Source organism: Telmatherina bonti, assembly GCF_933228915.1.
Source record: "Telmatherina bonti genome assembly, chromosome: 18".
Lineage (NCBI taxonomy): Eukaryota > Metazoa > Chordata > Actinopteri > Atheriniformes > Telmatherinidae > Telmatherina > Telmatherina bonti.
In genome coordinates, this window is record NC_136616.1 from 5,643,022 (window position 1) to 5,666,657 (window position 23,636).

General features: G+C 52.5%; 1 protein-coding gene across 1 annotated transcript in view; it reads right to left on the reverse strand.

The window, feature by feature from the left end:
* Nucleotides 1–23,636, reverse strand: part of adam19a (ADAM metallopeptidase domain 19a) — a 301,810-nt gene that overhangs the window by 43,456 nt on the left and 234,718 nt on the right. Inside the window, exons 7-10 of the mRNA XM_079258226.1 lie at nt 22,153–22,218; nt 20,412–20,483; nt 19,976–20,142; nt 14,440–14,524 (exon numbers count right to left, since the gene is read on the reverse strand). Of these exons, the coding sequence (XP_079114352.1) occupies nt 14,440–14,524; nt 19,976–20,142; nt 20,412–20,483; nt 22,153–22,218 (390 nt within the window). The remainder of the gene's footprint in view (nt 1–14,439; nt 14,525–19,975; nt 20,143–20,411; nt 20,484–22,152; nt 22,219–23,636) is intronic.

The window sequence follows — 23,636 nt, forward strand, 5'->3', positions numbered from 1 at the left end:
AGGTGTGTGTGTGAGGTGTGTGTGAGGTGTGTGTGAGGTGTGTGTGAGGTGTGTGTGAGGTGTGTGTGAGGTGTATGTGAGGTGTGTGTGAGGTGTGTATGAGGTGTGTGTGAGGTGTATGTGAGGTGTGTGTGAGGTGTGTGTGAGGTGTGTGTGAGGTGTGTGTGAGGTGTGTGTGAGGTGTATGTGAGGTGTTTGTGAGGTGTATGTGAGGTGTATGTGAGGTGTGTGTGTGAGGTGTGTGTGAGGTGTGTGTGAGGTGTATGTGAGGTGTGTGTGAGGTGTGTGTGTGAGGTGTGTGTCAGGTGTGTGTGAGGTGTGTGTGAGGTGTGTGTGAGGTGTGTGTCAGGTGTGTGTGAGGTGTGTGTGTGAGGTGTGTGTCAGGTGTGTGTGAGGTGTGTGTGAGGTGTGTGTGAGGTGTGTGTCAGGTGTGTGTGAGGTGTGTGTGAGGTGTGTGTGAGGTGTATGTGAGGTGTGTGTGAGGTGTGTGTGAGGTGTGTGTGTGAGGTGTGTGTCAGGTGTGTGTGAGGTGTGTGTGAGGTGTGTGTCAGGTGTGTGTCAGGTGTGTGTGAGGTGTGTGTGAGGTGTATGTGAGGTGTGTGTGAGGTGTGTGTGAGGTGTGTGTGAGGTGTGTGTCAGGTGTGTGTGAGGTGTATGTGAGGGTGTGTGTGAGGTGTGTGTGAGGTGTGTGTGAGGTGTGAGTGTGTGAGGTGTGTGTGAGGTGTGTGTCAGGGTGTGTGTGAGGTGTATGTGAGGTGTGTGTGAGGTGTATGTGAGGTGTATGTGAGGTGTGTGTGAGGTGTGTGTGAGGTGTGTGTGAGGTGTATGTGAGGTGTATGTGAGGTGTATGTGAGGTGTGTGTGAGGTGTGTGTGAGGTGTATGTGAGGTGTGTGTGAGGTGTATGTGAGGTGTGTGTGAGGTGTATGTGAGGTGTGTGTGAGGTGTATGTGAGGTGTATGTGAGGTGTGTGTGAGGTGTGTGTGAGGTGTGTGTGAGGTGTATGTGAGGTGTGTGTGAGGTGTGTGTGAGGTGTGTGTGAGGTGTGTGTGAGGTGTATGTGAGGTGTGTGTCAGGTGTGTGTGAGGTGTATGTGAGGTGTGTGTGAGGTGTGTGTGAGGTGTGTGTCAGGTGTGTGTGAGGTGTATGTGAGGTGTGTGTGAGGTGTGTGTGAGGTGTGTGTGAGGTGTGTGTCAGGTGTGTGTGAGGTGTATGTGAGGTGTATGTGAGGTGTGTGTGAGGTGTGTGTGAGGTGTGTGTGAGGTGTGTGTGAGGTGTATGTGAGGTGTGTGTGAGGTGTGTGTGAGGTGTGTGTCAGGTGTATGTGAGGTGTGTGTGAGGTGTGTGTGAGGTGTATGTGAGGTGTGTGTGAGGTGTGTGTGAGGTGTGTGTCAGGTGTGTGTGAGGTGTATGTGAGGTGTGTGTGAGGTGTGTCTGAGGTGTGTGTGAGGTGTATGTGAGGTGTGTGTGAGGTGTGTGTGAGGTGTGTGTGAGGTGTGTGTGAGGTGTGTGTCAGGTGTGTGTGAGGTGTATGTGAGGTGTGTGTGAGGTGTGTCAGGTGTGTGTGAGGTGTGTGTGAGGTGTATGTGAGGTGTGTGTGAGGTGTATGTGAGGTGTATGTGAGGTGTGTGTGAGGTGTGTGTGAGGTGTATGTGAGGTGTATGTGAGGTGTGTGTGAGGTGTATGTGAGGTGTGTGTGAGGTGTGTGTGAGGTGTATGTGAGGTGTATGTGAGGTGTGTGTGAGGTGTATGTGAGGTGTGTGTGAGGTGTATGTGAGGTGTATGTGAGGTGTGTGTGAGGTGTGTGTGAGGTGTGTGTGAGGTGTATGTGAGGTGTGTGTGAGGTGTATGTGAGGTGTGTGTGAGGTGTGTGTGAGGTGTATGTGAGGTGTGTGTGAGGTGTGTGTGAGGTGTGTGTCAGGTGTGTGTCAGGTGTGTGTGAGGTGTGTGTGAGGTGTATGTGAGGTGTGTGTGAGGTGTGTGTGAGGTGTGTGTCAGGTGTGTGTGAGGTGTGTGTGAGGTGTGTGTGAGGTGTGTGTGAGGTGTGTGTGAGGTGTGTGTGTGAGGTGTGTGTGAGGTGTGTGTGAGGTGTATGTGAGGTGTATGTGAGGTGTGTGTGAGGTGTGTGTGAGGTGTGTGTGAGGTGTGTGTGTGAGGTGTGTGTGTGAGGTGTGTGTGAGGTGTGTGTGAGGTGTATGTGAGGTGTATGTGAGGTGTATGTGAGGTGTGTGTGAGGTGTGTGTGAGGTGTGTGTGAGGTGTGTGTGTGAGGTGTGTGTGAGGTGTGTGTGAGGTGTATGTGAGGTGTATGTGAGGTGTATGTGAGGTGTGTGTGAGGTGTGTGTGTGAGGTGTATGTGAGGTGTGTGTGAGGTGTATGTGAGGTGTGTGTGAGGTGTATGTGAGGTGTGTGTGAGGTGTGTGTGAGGTGTATGTGAGGTGTGTGTGAGGTGTGTGTGAGGTGTGTGTCAGGTGTGTGTGAGGTGTATGTGAGGTGTGTGTGAGGTGTATGTGAGGTGTGTGTGAGGTGTGTGTGAGGTGTGTGTGAGGTGTGTGTGTGAGGTGTGTGTGAGGTGTGTGTGAGGTGTGTGTGAGGTGTATGTGAGGTGTGTGTGAGGTGTGTGTGAGGTGTGTGTGAGGTGTATGTGAGGTGTGTGTGAGGTGTGTGTGAGGTGTATGTGAGGTGTGTGTGAGGTGTATGTGAGGTGTGTGTGAGGTGTGTGTGAGGTGTATGTGAGGTGTGTGTGAGGTGTGTGTGAGGTGTATGTGAGGTGTGTGTGAGGTGTGTGTGAGGTGTATGTGAGGTGTGTGTGAGGTGTGTGTGAGGTGTGTGTGTGAGGTGTGTGTGTGAGGTGTGTGTGAGGTGTGTGTGAGGTGTGTGTGTGAGGTGTGTGTGTGTGAGGTGTGTGTGTGTGAGGTGTGTGTGAGGTGTATGTGAGGTGTATGTGAGGTGTGTGTGAGGTGTGTGTGAGGTGTGTGTGTGAGGTGTGTGTGTGAGGTGTACCATTAGAGGCTAATCATGCTTGGAAAAGCTATCGATCTCTCTGACCGTTCAGTCCACTGCTGCGCGCGCACACACACACACACACACACACACACACACACACACTCTCCAGCGCTTCAAGCCAGAAAGGTTTCATCATGAACAGCCATGAAAATATTCTCATATTGTTTATATTGTTTATATTTTCCTCAGAAGAAACGGATTCTGTTCACGCAGTGGAAACCTTTGCTGTAGCAGCGACAACTTTTCACCTTGGTCATGTTCCACCACGTCCTCTGCAGCATGGTAAACGTAATAGATATGAGGTTACATCACTAGCTTTAATCACCATCATTTGATTTTTAGAGCAAGACTTCTAATTTTCCTGCTCCCTGGTGAGGTGTTCCAGGCACGTCCCTCTGGGAGGAGACCCCGAGGAAGACCCAGGACACGCTGGAGGGATTATATCTCTCAGCTGGCCTGGGAACGCCTCGGGATCCCTGGGCTTTCCTGCTTAGTCTGCTGCCCCCGCAACCCAACCCCGGATATGCTGCAGACGATGGATGGATGGATGGATGGATGGAGGATGGATGGAGGATGGATGGATGGATGGAGGATGGATGGATGGAGGATGGATGGATGGACGATGGGTGGATGGATGGATGGACGATGGGTGGATGGATGGAGGATGGATGGAGGATGGATGGGTGGATGGATGGAGGATGGATGGAGGATGGATGGGGGATGGGTGGGTGGATGGATGGATGGAGGAAGGATGGAGGATGGATGGATGGATGGAGGATGGGCGGATGGAGGATGGATGGAGGATGGAGGATGGATGAGTGGATGGATGGGTGGATGGAGGATGGATGGATGGATGGAGGATGGATGGATGGAGGATGGATGGAGGATGGGTGGATGGATGGAGGATGGATGGAGGATGGATGGGTGGATGGATGGAGGATGGATGGAGGATGGATGGAGGATGGATGGATGGATGGAGGATGGATGGAGGATGGATGGGTGGATGGATGGATGATGGATGGAGGATGGATGGGTGGATGGATGGAGGATGAATGGATGGAGGATGGATGGAGGGTGGATGAGTGGATGGATGGGTGGATGGATGAGTGGATGGATGGGTGGATGGATGAGTGGATGGATGGGTGGATGGAGGATGGATGGATGGGTGGATGGATGGGTGGATGGATGGAGGATGGATGGGTGGATGGATGGGTGGATGGATGGAGGAAGGATGGGTGGATGGAGGATGGATGGAGGATGGATGGAGGATGGATGGGTGGATGGAGGATGGATGGAGGATGGATGGAGGATGGATGGATGGAGGATGGATGGAGGATGGATGGGTGGATGGATGGGTGGATGGATGGATGAGTGGATGGATGAGTGGATGCATGGGTGGATGGAGGATGGATGGGTGGATGGATGGGTGGATGGATGGATGGATGGAGGATGATGGATGAGTGGATGGATGGGTGGATGGAGGATGGATGAGTGGATGGAGGGGTGGATGGAGGATGGATGGGTGGATGGATGGAGGATGGATGGATGGATGGATGGATGAGTGGATGGATGGAGGATGGATGGGTGGATGGAGGATGGATGAGTGGATGGATGAGTGGATGGATGGGTGGATGGAGGATGGATGAGTGGATGGATGGGTGGATGGATGAATGGATGGAGGATGGATGGGTGGATGGATGGGTGGATGGAGGATGGATGGGTGGATGGATGAGTGGATGGATGGGTGGATGGATGGGTGGATGGATGGAGGATGGATGGGTGGATGGAGGATGGATGGAGGATGGATGGGTGGATGGAGGATGGATGGGTGGATGGAGGATGGATGGATGGGTGGATGGAGGATGGATGGAGGATGGATGGGTGGATGGAGGATGGATGGAGGATGGATGGGTGGATGGAGGATGGATGGGTGGATGGATGGGTGGATGGAGGATGGATGGATGGGTGGATGGAGGATGGATGGATGGGTGGATGGATGGGTGGATGGAGGAGGGATGGGTGGATGGAGGATGGATGGGTGGATGGATGGAGGATGGATGGAGGATGGATGGGTGGATGGAGGATGGATGGGAGGATGGATGGGTGGATGGAGGATGGATGGATGGATGGATGGAGGATGGATGGAGGTTGGATGGAGGATGGATGGAGGATGGATGGGTGGATGGATGGGTGGATGGAGGATGGATGGATGGATGGAGGATGGATGGAGGATGGATGGAGGATGGCGGATGGATGGAGGATGGATGGGTGGATGGAGGATGGATGGGTGGATGGAGGATGGATGGATGGATGGAGGATGGATGGAGGATGGATGGGTGGATGGATGGGTGGATGGATGGAGGATGGATGGGTGGATGGAGGATGGAGGATGGATGGAGGATGGATGGGTGGATGGATGGGTGGGTGGATGGAGGATGGATGGAGGATGGATGGGTGGATGGTGGATGGATGGGTGGATGGAGGATGGATGGGTGGATGGAGGATGGAGGATGGATGGGTGGATGGAGGATGGATGGAGGAAGGATGGGTGGATGGAGGATGGATGGGTGGATGGAGGATGGATGGGTGGATGGATGGGTGGGTGGATGGAGGATGGATGGGTGGATGGAGGATGGATGGGTGGGTGGATGGAGGATGGATGGGTGGATGGAGGATGGATGGGTGGATGGATGGGTGGATGGATGGGTGGGTGGATGGAGGATGGATGGGTGGATGGTGGATGGAGGATGGATGGGTGGATGGAGGATGGATGGAGGATGGATGGGTGGATGGAGGATGGATGGGTGGATGGATGGGTGGATGGAGGATGGATGGATGGATGGAGGATGGATGGAGGATGGATGGGTGGATGGATGGGTGGATGGATGGATGGAGGATGGATGGAGGATGGATGGAGGATGGATGGGTGGATGGAGGATAGATGGGTGGATGGATGGGTGGATGGATGGATGGAGGATGGATGGAGGATGGATGGGTGGATGGAGGATGGATGGAGGATGGATGGAAGATGGATGGGTGGATGGATGGGTGGATGGATGGGTGGATGGAGGATGGATGGATGGATGGAGGATGGATGGAGGATGGATGGGTGGATGGAGGATAGATGGGTGGATGGATGGGTGGATGGATGGATGGAGGATGGAGGATGGATGGAGGATGGATGGGTGGATGGAGGATGGATGGAGGATGGATGGGTGGATGGGTGGATGGATGGGTGGATGGATGGAGGATGGATGGGTGGATGGAGGATGGATGGAGGATGGATGGAGGATGGATGGGTGGATGGATGGGTGGATGGATGGGTGGATGGATGGGTGGATGGAGGATGGATGGGTGGATGGATGGGTGGATGGAGGATGGATGGGTGGATGGAGGATGGATGGATGGAGGATGGATGGAGGAAGGATGGATGGATGGAGGATGGATGGGTGGATGGATGGGTGGATGGATGGAGGATGGATGGGTGGATGGAGGATGGAGGATGGATGGAGGATGGATGGGTGGATGGATGGGTGGGTGGATGGAGGATGGATGGAGGATGGATGGGTGGATGGAGGATGGATGGGTGGATGGAGGATGGATGGAGGATGGATGGGTGGATGGAGGAAGGATGGGTGGATGGAGGATGGATGGAGGAAGGATGGGTGGATGGAGGATGGATGGGTGGATGGATGGGTGGGTGGATGGAGGATGGATGGGTGGATGGAGGATGGATGGGTGGGTGGATGGAGGATGGATGGGTGGATGGAGGATGGATGGGTGGATGGATGGGTGGGATGATGGAGGATGGATGGAGGATGGATGGGTGGATGGTGGATGGAGGATGGATGGGTGGATGGAGGATGGATGGAGGATGGATGGGTGGATGGAGGATGGATGGGTGGATGGAGGATGGATGGAGGATGGATGGGTGGATGGAGGATGGATGGAGGAAGGATGGGTGGATGGAGGATGGATGGGTGGATGGATGGGTGGGTGGATGGAGGATGGATGGAGGATGGATGGGTGGATGGATGGGTGGGTGGATGGAGGATGGATGGAGGATGGATGGGTGGATTGAGGATGGATGGGTGGATGGGTGGATGGAGGATGGATGGAGGAAGGATGGGTGGATGGAGGATGGATGGGTGGATGGATGGGTGGGTAGATGGAGGATGGATGGAGGATGGATGGGTGGATGGAGGATGGATGGAGGAAGGATGGGTGGATGGAGGATGGATGGGTGGATGGATGGGTGGGTAGATGGAGGATGGATGGAGGATGGATGGGTGGATGGTGGATGGAGGATGGATGGGTGGATGGAGGATGGATGGGTGGGTGGATGGATGGGTGGATGGAGGATGGATGGGTGGATGGATGGAGGATGGATGGGTGGATGGATGGGTGGATGGATGGGTGGATGGGTGGATGGAGGATGGATGGATGGAGGATGGATGGAGGAAGGATGGATGGATGGAGGATGGATGGGTGGATGGAGGATGGATGGGTGGATGGATGGGTGGATGGACGGAGGATGGATGGGTGGATGGAGGATGGATGGGTGGATGGATGGGTGGATGGATGGAGGATGATGGAGGATGGATGGAGGATGGAGGATGGATGGAGGATGGATGGGTGGATGGAGGATGGATGGGTGGATGGAGGATGGATGGATGGATGGAGGATGGATGGGTGGATGGATGGGTGGGTAGATGGAGGATGGATGGAGGATGGATGGGTGGATGGAGGATGGATGGAGGAAGGATGGGTGGATGGAGGATGGATGGGTGGATGGATGGGTGGGTAGATGGAGGATGGATGGAGGATGGATGGGTGGATGGTGGATGGAGGATGGATGGGTGGATGGAGGATGGATGGAGGATGGATGGGTGGATGGATGGGTGGATGGAGGATGGATGGGTGGATGGATGGAGGATGGATGGGTGGATGGATGGGTGGATGGAGGATGGATGGGTGGATGGATGGGTGGATGGAGGATGGATGGGTGGATGGAGGATGGATGGATGGAGGATGGATGGAGGAAGGATGGATGGATGGAGGATGGATGGGTGGATGGATGGGTGGATGGATGGAGGATGGATGGGTGGATGGAGGATGGATGGAGGATGGATGGGTGGATGGATGGGTGGATGGAGGATGGATGGAGGATGGATGGAGGATGGAGGATGGATGGAGGATGGATGGGTGGATGGAGGATGGATGGATGGATGGAGGATGGATGGAGGATGGATGGGTGGATGGAGGATGGATGGAGGATGGATGGAGGATGGATGGAAGATGGATGGGTGGATGGAGGATGGATGGATGGATGGAAGATGGATGGAGGATGGATGGAGGATGGATGGGTGGATGGAGGATAGATGGGTGGATGGATGGGTGGATGGATGGATGGAGGATGGATGGAGGATGGATGGAGGATGGATGGGTGGATGGAGGATGGATGGAAGATGGACGGGTGGATGGATGGGTGGATGGAGGATGGATGGAGGATGGATGGAAGATGGATGGGTGGATGGATGGGTGGATGGAGGATGGATGGATGGATGGAGGATGGATGGAGGATGGATGGGTGGATGGAGGATAGATGGGTGGATGGATGGGTGGATGGATGGATGGAGGATGGATGGAGGATGGATGGAGGATGGATGGAAGATGGACGGGTGGATGGATGGGTGGATGGATGGGTGGATGGAGGATGGATGGATGGATGGAGGATGGATGGAGGATGGATGGAGGATGGATGGGTGGATGGAGGATAGATGGGTGGATGGATGGGTGGATGGATGGATGGAGGATGGATGGAGGATGGATGGGTGGATGGAGGATGGATGGAGGATGGATGGGTGGATGGTGGATGGATGGGTGGATGGATGGAGGATGGATGGGTGGATGGAGGATGGATGGAGAATGGATGGAGGATGGATGGGTGGATGGATGGAGGATGGATGGGTGGATGGATGGGTGGATGGAGGATGGATGGGTGGATGGATGGGTGGATGGAGGATGGATGGGTGGATGGAGGATGGATGGATGGAGGAAGGATGGATGGATGGAGGATGGATGGGTGGATGGAGGATGGATGGGTGGATGGATGGGTGGATGGATGGAGGATGGATGGGTGGATGGAGGATGGATGGAGGATGGATGGGTGGGTGGATGGAGGATGGATGGAGGATGGATGGGTGGATGGTGGATGGAGGATGGATGGGTGGATGGAGGATGGATGGGTGGATGGAGGATGGAGGATGGATGGAGGATGGATGGGTGGATGGAGGATGGAGGATGGATGGAGGATGGATGGGTGGATGGAGGATGGATGGAGGAAGGATGGGTGGATGGAGGATGGATGGAGGATGGATGGGTGGATGGATGGGTGGGTGGATGGAGGATGGATGGGTGGATGGAGGATGGATGGATGGAGGATGGATGGAGGAAGGATGGATGGATGGAGGATGGATGGGTGGATGGAGGATGGATGGGTGGATGGATGGGTGGATGGATGGAGGATGGATGGGTGGATGGAGGATGGATGGAGGATGGATGGGTGGGTGGATGGAGGATGGATGGAGGATGGATGGGTGGATGGTGGATGGAGGATGGATGGGTGGATGGAGGATGGAGGATGGATGGAGGATGGATGGGTGGATGGAGGATGGAGGATGGATGGAGGATGGATGGGTGGATGGAGGATGGATGGAGGAAGGATGGGTGGATGGAGGATGGATGGAGGATGGATGGGTGGATGGATGGGTGGGTGGATGGAGGATGGATGGGTGGATGGAGGATGGATGGGTGGGTGGATGGAGGATGGATGGGTGGATGGAGGATGGATGGGTGGATGGATGGGTGGGTGGGTGGATGGAGGATGGATGGAGGATGGATGGGTGGATGGAGGATGGATGGGTGGATGGAGGATGGATGGAGGATGGATGGGTGGAAGGGTGGATGGAGGATGGATGGAGGATGGATGGGTGGATGGAGGATGGATGGAGGAAGGATGGGTGGATGGAGGATGGATGGGTGGATGGATGGGTGGGTGGATGGAGGATGGATGGAGGATGGATGGGTGGATGGATGGGTGGGTGGATGGAGGATGGATGGAGGATGGATGGGTGGATGGAGGATGGATGGGTGGATGGAGGATGGATGGAGGAAGGATGGGTGGATGGAGGATGGATGGGTGGGTAGATGGAGGATGGATGGAGGATGGATGGGTGGATGGAGGATGGATGGAGGAAGGATGGGTGGATGGAGGATGGATGGGTGGATGGATGGGTGGGTAGATGGAGGATGGATGGAGGATGGATGGGTGGATGGATGGGTGGAGGATGGATGGGTGGATGGAGGATGGATGGAGGATGGATGGGTGGATGGATGGGTGGATGGAGGATGGATGGGTGGATGGATGGGTGGGTAGATGGAGGATGGATGGAGGATGGATGGGTGGATGGAGGATGGATGGAGGATGGATGGGTGGATGGATGGGTGGGTGGATGGAGGATGGATGGAGGATGGATGGGTGGATGGTGGATGGAGGATGGATGGGTGGATGGAGGATGGATGGATGGATGGAGGATGGATGGAGGAAGGATGGGTGGATGGAGGATGGATGGATGGATGGAGGATGGATGGGTGGATGGAGGATGGATGGATGGATGGAGGATGGATGGAGGATGGATGGGTGGATGGAGGATGGATGGAGGATGGATGGGTGGATGGAGGATGGATGGAGGATGGATGGGTGGATGGAGGATGGATGGAGGATGGATGGGTGGATGGAGGATGGATGGAGGAAGGATGGGTGGATGGAGGATGGATGGAGGATGGATGGGTGGGTGGATGGAGGATGGATGGGTGGATGGTGGATGGAGGATGGATGGGTGGATGGAGGATGGATGGGTGGATGGAGGATGGAGGATGGATGGAGGATGGATGGGTGGATGGAGGATGGAGGATGGATGGAGGATGGATGGGTGGATGGAGGATGGATGGAGGAAGGATGGGTGGATGGAGGATGGATGGAGGATGGATGGGTGGATGGATGGGTGGGTGGATGGAGGATGGATGGGTGGATGGAGGATGGATGGGTGGGTGGATGGAGGATGGATGGGTGGATGGAGGATGGATGGGTGGATGGATGGGTGGGTGGATGGAGGATGGATGGAGGATGGATGGGTGGATGGTGGATGGAGGATGGATGGGTGGATGGAGGATGGATGGAGGATGGATGGGTGGATGGGTGGATGGAGGATGGATGGAGGATGGATGGGTGGATGGAGGATGGATGGAGGAAGGATGGGTGGATGGAGGATGGATGGGTGGATGGATGGGTGGGTGGATGGAGGATGGATGGAGGATGGATGGGTGGATGGATGGGTGGGTGGATGGAGGATGGATGGAGGATGGATGGGTGGATGGAGGATGGATGGGTGGATGGAGGATGGATGGAGGAAGGATGGGTGGATGGAGGATGGATGGGTGGATGGATGGGTGGGTAGATGGAGGATGGATGGAGGATGGATGGGTGGATGGAGGATGGATGGAGGAAGGATGGGTGGATGGAGGATGGATGGGTGGATGGATGGGTGGGTAGATGGAGGATGGATGGAGGATGGATGGGTGGATGGATGGGTGGAGGATGGATGGGTGGATGGAGGATGGATGGAGGATGGATGGGTGGATGGATGGGTGGATGGAGGATGGATGGGTGGATGGATGGGTGGGTAGATGGAGGATGGATGGAGGATGGATGGGTGGATGGAGGATGGATGGAGGATGGATGGGTGGATGGATGGGTGGGTGGATGGAGGATGGATGGAGGATGGATGGGTGGATGGTGGATGGATGGGTGGATGGAGGATGGATGGATGGATGGAGGATGGATGGAGGAAGGATGGGTGGATGGAGGATGGATGGATGGATGGAGGATGGATGGAGGATGGATGGAGGATGGATGGGTGGATGGAGGATGGATGGATGGATGGAGGATGGATGGAGGATGGATGGGTGGATGGAGGATGGATGGAGGATGGATGGGTGGATGGAGGATGGATGGAGGATGGATGGGTGGATGGAGGATGGATGGAGGATGGATGGGTGGATGGAGGATGGATGGAGGAAGGATGGGTGGATGGAGGAAGGATGGGTGGATGGAGGATGGATGAGTGGATGGATGAGTGGATGGATGGGTGGATGGAGGATGGATGAGTGGATGGATGAGTGGATGGATGGGTGGATGGAGGATGGATGGGTGGATGGATGGGTGGATGGAAGATGGATGGGTGGATGGAGGATGGATGAGTGGATGGATGGGTGGATGGAGGATGGATGGAGGATGGATGGGTGGATGGATGGGTGGATGGAGGAAGAATGGGTGGATGGATGGGTGGATGGAGGATGGATGGAGGATGGATGGGTGGATGGATGGGTGGATGGAGGATGGATGGAGGATGGATGGGTGGATGGATGGGTGGATGGAGGATGGATGGAGGATGGATGGGTGGATGGATGGGTGGATGGAGGATGGATGGAGGATGGATGGGTGGATGGAGGATGGATGGGTGGATGGAGGATGGATGAGTGGATGGATGAGTGGATGGATGGGTGGATGGATGGGTGGATGGAGGATGGATGGAGGATGGATGGGTGGATGGATGGGTGGATGGATGGGTGGATGGAGGATGGATGGAGGATGGATGGGTGGATGGAGGGTGGATGGGTGGATGGATGGAGGATGGATGGGTGGATGGAGGATGGATGGGTGGATGGAGGGTGGATGGGTGGATGGATGGAGGATGGATGGGTGGATGGAGGATGGATGGGTGGATGGAGGATGGATGAGTGGATGGATGGGTGGATGGAGGATGGATGGAGGATGGATGGTGGATGGAGGATGGATGGGTGGATGGAGGATGGATGAGTGGATGGATGAGTGGATGGATGGGTGGATGGATGGGTGGATGGAGGATGGATGGGTGGATGGAGGATGGAGGGTGGATGGAGGGTGGATGGGTGGATGGATGGAGGATGGATGGGTGGATGGAGGATGGATGGGTGGATGGAGGATGGAGGGTGGATGGAGGGTGGATGGATGGGTGGATGGAGGATGGATGGAGGATGGATGGGTGGATGGATGGGTGGATGGATGGGTGGATGGAGGGTGGATGGATGGAGGATGGATGGGTGGATGGATGGGTGGATGGAGGATGGATGAGTGGATGGATGGGTGGATGGAGGATGGATGGAGGATGGATGGGTGGATGGATGGGTGGATGGAGGATGGATGGAGGATGGATGGGTGGAGGATGGATGGGTGGATGGATGGGTGGATGGAGGATGGATGGGTGGATGGATGGGTGGATGGAGGATGGATGGGTGGATGGAGGATGGAGGGTGGATGGATGGGTGGATGGAGGATGGATGGGTGGATGGATGGGTGGATGGAGGATGGATGGGTGGATGGATGGGTGGATGGAGGATGGATGGGTGGATGGAGGATGGAGGGTGGATGGAGGGTGGATGGGTGGATGGATGGGTGGATGGAGGATGGATGGGTGGATGGATGGGTGGATGGAGGATGGATGGGTGGATGGAGGATGGATGGATGGAGGATGGAGGGTGGATGGATGGGTGGATGGAGGATGGATGGGTGGATGGAGGATGGAGGGTGGATGGATGGGTGGATGGAGGATGGATGGGTGGATGGATGGGTGGATGGAGGATGGATGGGTGGATGGAGGATGGGTGGATGGAGGATGGGTGGATGGAGGATGGAGGGTGGATGGATGGGTGGATGGAGGATGGATGGGTGGATGGAGGATGGAGGGTGGATGGATGGGTGGATGGAGGATGGATGGGTGGATGGATGGGTGGATGGAGGATGGATGGGTGGATGGAGGATGGGTGGATGGAGGATGGAGGGTGGATGGATGGGTGGATGGAGGATGGAGGGTGGATGGATGGGTGGATGGAGGATGGAGGGTGGATGGAGGGTGGATGGGTGGATGGATGGAGGATGGATGGGTGGATGGAGGATGGATGGGTGGATGGAGGATGGATGGGTGGATGGAGGATGGAGGGTGGATGGAGGGTGGATGGGTGGATGGATGGAGGAGTGATCATTTTAAACTAATTTATTTAAATTATTTAATCATAAATTCAGCATAATTGAGGCGCTTTGGATTTTTCTGCTGTGGAATCTTTTCTTTCTTCTCCCTGATCAGTTTTTCATGGATTGATTGATGGATTGATCGCTACATCTGGTTGGTCCGGCATTGTAAACTCCGCCCCTTTTATCGTTACTGATGATGGATGGAAACCCCTGGGCTGGATTACCAAACCAGTGTGATGCAGAGTCCGGGTTAGTTTATCCTGCTGTGTGGTGCTGGACTGAAGGGGAAATGTAGAGCTACGTACCACGTTGATGCCTCCAGAGTTTTCCAGGCTGCACATCCCCTCCAGAGGCGCCATCCCGATAGTTGTCCCCTTAAAAATCACGCCACTGTTGGAAACAGACAGAAAAGTCATTTAACGTCAACGAGCAGAAGCTCGTCTTTTCTCAGACAGTCTTCTCCCTCCTAAACTTCTGATTTCACACCGATCCGTTCCTCCTGATGCGAGTTTTTCATCAAGAAACGACACGTTGATAATTCAAGCAGCGGCTGCAGATTAAACACAGACGACTGATCGTCAGCAGTTTCAGCGGTTTTGTTACATCTGAAGCTTTTAAGTGTTTTAAAACATTTCCCCCAACAACGTCTAATCCGGCATCGTCTTCGTCCCGTCTCTTCTCCAAGATCTGTCCAGCCAGTAAAAGTCAGTCCAACTTGTTTTATCTTTTGCAGAGTCTAACTCTCTTTTTCCTGGATAACAAGTTTTACTCATATTACCCTTGTTATGAAGATATTAATGAAAACTAAAATCACAGGTTTTTACCTTTAGCTATCAGAACAAATACTGATGAAAACGTATCCTGATGGGACAGAAGAAATGTTTCATCTGACTGAAACAAGCCTTTTTATTTGATCATTTCACACTTTTTATTTTTCATTATTAATGAAAGAGAAGTTTCTTTCATTGGCATGATTATAATCTCTTGTTGCTGAGCTTCATTTTACACCTTTCACAGATTAAAATAAAGAAGTAATGAAGGTCTAGATAATAATTCAGCCGTTCTGTTTAAAATCAAGATTTTAAATCTCTTTAGAGATTTTAAGTTTAGGTTTTTTATGAAGCTTTACAGTAAAATTCCACATTTTTTCTTCCTTCCAACGCCGACAGCTTTGAGCGCCTTTAAGCAACGCTGACAGAAAAACCACATGTGCACTGTGTGTGACGAGCACGTGTGTTGTGGGACAGTTTCATGTGAAGCTCACGTCAAACACATTTCAGAACAACATGTGACCACGTGGGTCATGTGGGATCACATGACAAGTACACATTTTACACATGGTTTTTCATAAATATACTTCACATGTGGTCATGTGGGTCCCTTGCGGTGCACATGTAGTCATGTGGGTCCCTTGCGGTGCACATGTGGTCATGTGGGTCCCTTGCGGTGCACATGTGGTCATGTGGGTCCCTCGCGGTGCACATGTGGTCATGTGGGTCTCTAGTGGTGCACATGTGGTCATGTGGGTCTCTCGCGGTGCACATGTGGTCATGTGGGTCTCTCGCGGTGCACATGTGGTCATGTGGGTCCCTCGCGGTGCACATGTGGTCATGTGGGTCCCTCGCGGTGCACATGTGGTCATGTGGGTCCCTTGCGGTGCACATGTGGTCATGTGGGTCTCTCGCGGTGCACATGTGGTCATGTGGGTCCCTCGCGGTGCACATGTGGTCATGTGGGTCCCTCGCGGTGCACATGTGGTCATGTGGGTCTCTAGTGGTGCACATGTGGTCATGTGGGTCCCTCGCGGTGCACATGTGGTCATGTGGGTCTCTAGTGGTGCACATGTGGTCATGTGGGTCTCTAGTGGTGCACATGTGGTCATGTGGGTCCCTCGCGGTGCACATGTGGTCATGTGGGTCCCTCGCGGTGCACATGTGGTCATGTGGGTCCCTTGCGGTGCACATGTGGTCATGTGGGTCCCTTGCGGTGCACATGTGGTCATGTGGGTCTCTAGTGGTGCACATGTGGTCATGTGGGTCTCTCGCGGTGCACATGTGGTCATGTGGGTCTCTCGCGGTGCACATGTGGTCATGTGGGTCCCTTGCGGTGCAAATGTGGTCATGTGGGTCCCTTGCGGTGCACATGTGGTCATGTGGGTCCCTTGCGGTGCACATGTGGTCATGTGGGTCCCTTGCGGTGCACATGTGGTCATGTGGGTCCCTTGCGGTGCACATGTGGACATGTGGGTCCCTTGCGGTGCACATGTGGTCATGTGGGTCTCTCGCGGTGCACATGTGGTCATGTGGGTCCCTCGCGGTGCACATGTGGTCATGTGGGTCCCTCGCGGTGCACATGTGGTCATGTGGGTCCCTCGCGGTGCACATGTGGTCATGTGGGTCCCTTGCGGTGCACATGTGGTCATGTGGGTCCCTCGCGGTGCACATGTGGTCATGTGGGTCCCTCGCGGTGCACATGTGGTCATGTGGGTCCCTCGCGGTGCACATGTGGTCATGTGAAATGAATGAGTGTGTCGTCAGGAACTTCGTGGAGATCAGTGATGAAGTCTCATAATGAACTTTCAACGAGCCGTATTGATGACAGGTCCCTGATCACATGACATGACATCACCGCACCGCAGTGAGCTTAGCATTAGCATTAGCAGGAGGTGGATCAGTCAGCAGCTGCTTTTCTCCCGCCTGACAGGTTTCTTCAGTGTTTATTCAGACTGCAGAGACAGCATCTTCTGTCTCTAAGCTGATGTCTTAACTCGTCGCCGCCGTCTTCCTTCAGAAACACAAAGGAGCAGATCCTCCGCAGAAACATCGTGAAGCGACAGGATGGCAGAATGCTCAGCAGACAACTCAGATGTTCTCTCAGTCCCATTTAGCGGACTCGACACGCAGACTGATCTCATGAAATGTGGATGAATATGTGGAAAAATCAGCGGATTGGTTCTTAACATGCAGCTGTTCTGTTGCATGAGGCCAACATGGCTGCAGCCCTGATGGTATCCTGGTCTGAACATGAATTCACCGGTCCACAGGTCTGATGGTTTGAGCCCTGAATCAACTGTTTGGATTATCAGAGAACAACTCTTAATGTTCCACCGAGGGCCCCCTAACGATAGCTAAGCTGGCATCGCCTTCGCCCGTCTCTTCTCTGAGATCTCTCCAGCCAGTAAAAGTCAGTCTGGTATGGAGTCGTCTTATCTTTCTCTCTTTCTGATTCCATCTTCCTCCAATAACGTCCCTCTGGCAGTGTAATGAATGTCTTCCACTCCATCTCTGGACATCTTCCCCTACCTCCATCATGTTCTATAAGAAGCATTTTTAGCATTTTCCTGAAGGAAAACATGAATAAAAATCATTTAAAGAAACATGTTTCATTAACCTTTTAGAACCTGAGGTCCCTGAGCTGGGTGATGTTAAGAAACTGGACCAAAACGTCTGGAGACGCATCCAACACAGAAACTTGATCAGCTCACATATAAAGCCCTCCACAACCAGGCACCACTATATATCAAAGACCTCATAGTTCCTTATATACCAAGCAGAGTACTTCGTTCGCAGACTGCAGGCTTACTTGTGGTTCCTAGAGTCTCAAAGAGCCCAGGAACCTGTTATAGCTGCATTGCCCCATTTATCCATATTCGTTCTTCAGACAAGCTGGAACTTGTTCATTTCGGCTTTGTGTAATCTTCATTTATCCTTCACCTCGACACAAATGCAGATTTTATCTCTTTACTGCAAGAGTCTAAACAGGTTGTGTGCTCGCAGAGATGAACTCATCAGCAGATGCCTGAAAACAGGAACAATCTAAAAATATTCGCTACAGAAAACCTTTTAGGAGATGTTCACACCAGGATAGTCGGGGGTCTCGGTCCGATCAGGCGGATTTCAGATTGTGTTCCAACTGGACTTAACTCAATGGGCCAAAACCTCCTGGACAATGTGACACAGTTAAACCAGCTGTGGTCTACAGATGGAGGAGGTGGTCTACAGATGGAGGGAGGAGGTCTACAGATGGAGGGAGGAGGTCTACAGATGGAGGGAGGTGGTCTACAGATGGAGGGAGGAAGTCTACAGATGGAGGAGGTGGTCTACAGATGGAGGGAGGAGGTCTACAGATGGAGGGAGCAGGTCTACAGATGGAGGACGTGGTCTACAGATGGAGGAGGTGGTCTACAGATGGAGGAGGAGGTCTACAGATGGAGGGAGGAGGTCTACAGATGGAGGGAGGAGGTCTACAGATGGAGGGAGGTGGTCTACAGATGGAGGGAGCAGGTCTACAGATGGAGGACGTGGTCTACAGATGGAGGAGGTGGTCTACAGATGGAGGGAGGAGGTCTACAGATGGAGGGAGGAGGTCTACAGATGGAGGGAGGAGGTCTACAGATGGAGGGAGGTGGTCTACAGATGGAGGGAGGTGGTCTACAGATGGAGGAGGTGGTCTACAGATAGAGGGAGGAGGTCTACAGATGGAGGGAGGAGGTCTACAGATGGAGGAGGTGGTCTACAGATGGAGGAGGTGGTCTACAGATGGAGGGAGGAGGTCTACAGATGGAGGGAGGAGGTCTACAGATGGAGGGAGGTGGTCTACAGATGGAGGGAGGAGGTCTACAGATGGAGGGAGGTGGTCTACAGATGGAGGGAGGTGGCCTACAGATGGAGGAGGTGGTCTACAGATAGAGGGAGGAGGTCTACAGATGGAGGACGTGGTCTACAGATGGAGGAGGTGGTCTACAGATGGAGGGAGGAGGTCTACAGATGGAGTTAGTGGTGTACAGATGGAGGGAGGAGGTCTACAGATGGAGGGAGGAGGTCTACAGATGGAGTTAGTGGTGTACAGATGGAGGGAGGAGGTCTACAGATGGAGTTAGTGGTGTACAGATGGAGGGAGGAGGTCTACAGATGGAGGGAGGTGGTCTACAGATGGAGGGAGGTGGTCTACAGATGGAGGGAGGAAGTCTACAGATGGAGGGAGGTGGTCTACAGATGGAGGGAGGAGGTCTACAGATGGAGTTAGTGGTGTACAGATGGAGGGAGGAGGTCTACAGATGGAGGGAGGTGGTCTACAGATGGAGTTAGTGGTCTACAGATGAAGGGAGGTGGTCTACAGATGGAGGGAGGTGGTCTACAGATGGAGTTAGTGGTGTACAGATGGAGGGAGGAGGTCTACAGATGGAGTTAGTGGTGTACAGATGGAGGGAGGAGGTCTACAGATGGAGTTAGTGGTGTACAGATGGAGGGAGGTGGTCTACAGATGGAGGGAGGTGGTCTACAGATGGAGTTAGTGGTCTACAGATGAAGGGAGGAGGTCTACAGATGGAGTTAGTGGTCTACAGATGGAGGGAGGTGGTCTACAGATGGAGTTAGTGGTCTACAGATGAAGGGAGGAGGTCTACAGATGGAGTTAGTGGTCTACAGATGGAGGGAGGTGGTCTACAGATGGAGTTAGTGGTGTACAGATGGAGGGAGGAGGTCTACAGATGGAGGGAGGAGGTCTACAGATGGAGTTAGTGGTGTACAGATGGAGGGAGGAGGTCTACAGATGGAGTTAGTGGTGTACAGATGGAGGGAGGAGGTCTACAGATGGAGGGAGGAGGTCTACAGATGGAGTTAGTGGTGTACAGATGGAGGGAGGAGGTCTACAGATGGAGTTAGTGGTGTACAGATGGAGGGAGGTGGTGTACAGATGGAGGGAGGTGGTGTACAGATGGAGGGAGGAGGTCTACAGAGGGTCTGGTGGTCCAGGCTGACGTTATACGGCGGTCTGGTCAAACAGCAGCAGTGTGAACACGCTGTTCGTCACGAGGCTGAAACAAGACGAGCAGCTTCTTACGTGAGCAGCTGGGCGTTGTCGTGTTTCTTACGAGACTTCAGCTTCTGTCTCCACTGCAGGAAAGACCAGAGGGTTGCATTTGGCTCCTCTGTGATGATGCACTGATCTCGGTCGGTCCAAACCTCCAGACCGATGAGAGGCACTCGGATGTTCAGAGCCCTGTAGAACTAAAAACATCAACATCATCATGACGGGTTCACCACTTCCTCCTCACATGACACCTCTGTCCTCGGTCTCCTGTAAACGCTGCGGATGTAATCTCATCACACTTCGTTTATTAGCTGATATTTGTGCACGTCTCACACACTGCTGATGCAGATGGAATATAGACGGAAACAGACAGGCCATTTCAGCGCCATCAGCGATTGAACGATATCTATTAGCTCGCTGAACGCAGCAGTGTCCTCTCAGCAGCAGGACACGCCATCAGCCTTACCTTATCCACGTAATTGGCAATTTCCATTATCCTGGCCTTGGTCTTTTCATAGTCCTTATTCTGCCGTTTAAACTGCGGGACATCGACAACAAGGCAGGTATTAAAATCAGTCCCCTGCCGAAACGCAGAACCAGTAAATCTACACTGGAGACCAAACAAAGCAACGCTACAACCCTGACTGGAAGCTTAGAGGCTGTAAAAACTAATGAAAAAGCTTGTCAATCATTTAAACCCTGAAATGATCAAACATTCATTCATACAGACAGAATCCAACAACATCTTCACTTTTCCGCAAATATTTAGTGTATCTCTTCATGGGACGACACCATAGAAGAGACACATAATGTACAGTAGTCAGTGTACGGCTGGTATAACAGTCTAAATGAAATATCCCTTCAAAATAACTCAGCATGCGGCCATTAATGTTGAAATAAACTGCTGGCAACAAAGCGAGCACACCTTGAGGTCCAAGTTGGGCCTAATTAGCCATTTTCCCTCCCTGGTGCCATGAGATCCATTAGTGTTACAGGTCCTCAGGTGTGACTGGGGAGCAGGTGTGTAAATCTGCTGTAAGACTCCCATACTGGTCACTGGGGGTCCAACATGGCACCTCATGATGAAGAACTGGCTGAGGATCTGGAAGAAAGGATTGTTGCTCAACATAAAGATAGCCTTGGCTTTAAGAAGATCACCACCATCCTGAACCCGAGCTGCAGCACGGTGACCCTACAGCGGTTTACCAGGACAGGTTCCACCCAGAACTGGCCTCGCTGTGGTCCAAACTGAGCGCACATATTCAGCGCCATTTCCAGAGGTTGTCTTTGAAAAGCTGACGTAGAAGTCCTGCCAGGTTTGGTCCGCCTGTTAGTGGTCGGACCGTACGCCGCACGCTGCCTCAGACTGGTCTGCATGGCCGTTATCCCAGTAGCAAACACATGGAGTCCTGGAGGTCCTGTGGTCTGACGCAACCAAGATAAACCTGCTTGGTTCAGATGGTCTCAGATGTTTGGTGGAAACCAGGTGAAGTGGACAAAGACAAGTGTGTCTTGCCAACAGTCAGGCATGGTGGTGGGAGTGTCATGGTCTGGGGTTGTATGAGTGCTTCTGGCGCTGGGGAGCGACAGATTGTCGAGGGAACCATGAATGCCAACATATACTGTGACGTATTGAAGCAGAGCAGAGTCCAGGGCAGTTTTCCAACATGGTACCGACCCAAACACGCTTTATACACGCTGTACACTGACTACTGTACATTATGCCAACATGTCACTTCTGTAGTGTCGCCCAATGAACAGAAACATTCAATATTTGCAGAAATGTGAGGGATGTACTCATTTTTGTGATATTTTTATATATATATATATATATATATATATATATATATATATATATATATATATATATATAATTAATTAATTAATTAATTTAAAAAAAGACAACATTTCATTGCAGACACTAAAAGGTCTCATCCATCATAAAAGCCAGGTCTTCTGAACCTTTTCTTGGTTTTGTGTGAAAGTTCCAGTTCAGTTCCAGATTCGGCTCATGTGAAACAGCTAGCGCTATAGCTCTTCACATCTTGATCAAACTAATACAACAGGACGAGTTTATCTGATTAGTTTGATTAAAACTAACCAAAGAGATATCATCAGATATCAAGCTAACAATATCTGAGTGGAAAATATGACATTTTACTGTGTAGTGGAGTATTTTCCTGTGGAGGGAGTAAAGTTCATCTCACCAGTGTGTTGTCTGCCACGATGTACAGCTCCATGTACTTAGTAGTACCCCAGGTATTCCTCTTGACCTAGAATGAAAGAGGAAAGAAGGATGATGGCGCCACCATGCAGCGTTTTTATTAGTTCATTTAACCAACAACTTTCTGAATATCTCACATAAACACGTGTTGGGGACACTTTAGCATCGATCATGGCCGAGGAGTCGGTGTACTCCAGTAAGGTGTTGGCAGTAACAACCTGACATGGCGCTCAGAGCGCCTGTAAAACCCACGGCTGAGCCGGAGTTTACAGGATCTGCTCGCAGCTTGGTGTCAGACTAGAGGACGAGCTTTGGAAGGTTCGGCTTGGACTTCATACTGTACCGCAGCGGTTTAGACCTACCACAGCATATGGCTTCATACTGTACCGCAGCGGTTTAGACCTACCACAGCATATGGCTTCATACTGTACCGCAGCGGTTTAGACCTACCACAGCATATGGCTTCATACTGTACCGCAGCGGTTTAGACCTACCACAGCATATGGCTTCATACTGTACCGCAGCGGTTTAGACCTACCACAGCATATGGCTTCATACTGTACCGCAGCGGTTTAGACCTACCACAGCATATGGCTTCATACTGTACCGCAGCGGTTTAGACCTACCACAGCATATGGCTTCATACTGTACCGCAGCGGTTTAGACCTACCACAGCATATGGCTTCATACTGTACCGCAGCGGTTTAGACCTACCACAGCATATGGCTTCATACTGTACCGCAGCGGTTTAGACCTACCACAGCATATGGCTTCATACTGTACCGCAGCGTATGGCTTCATACTGTACCGCAGCGTATGGCTTCATACTGTACCGCATCGTATGGCTTCATACTGTACCGCAGCGTATGGCTTCATACTGTACCGCATCATATGGCTTCATACTGCACTGCATCATATGGCTTCATAATGTACCGCAGCATATGGCTTCATACTGCACTGCATCATATGGCTTCATACTGTACCGTAGCGTATGGCTTCATACTGTACCGCAGCATATGGCTTCATACTGTACCGCATCATATGGCTTCATACTGTACCACAGCGTATTGCTTCATACTGTACCGCATCATATGGCTTCATAATGTACCGCAGCATATGGCTTCATACTGCACTGCATCATATGGCTTCATATTGTACCGCAGCATATGGCTTCATACTGTACCGCATCATATGGCTTCATACTGTACCGCATCATATGGCTTCATACTGTACCGCATCATATGGCTTCATATTGTACTGCATCATATGGCTTCATACTGTACCGCATCATATGGCTTCATACTGTACCGCATCATATGGCTTCATATTGTACTGCATCATATGGCTTCATACTGTACTGCATCATATGGCTTCATACTGTACCGCATCATATGGCTTCATATTGTACTGCATCATATGGCTTCATATTGTACTGCATCATATGGCTTCATACTGTACCGCATCATA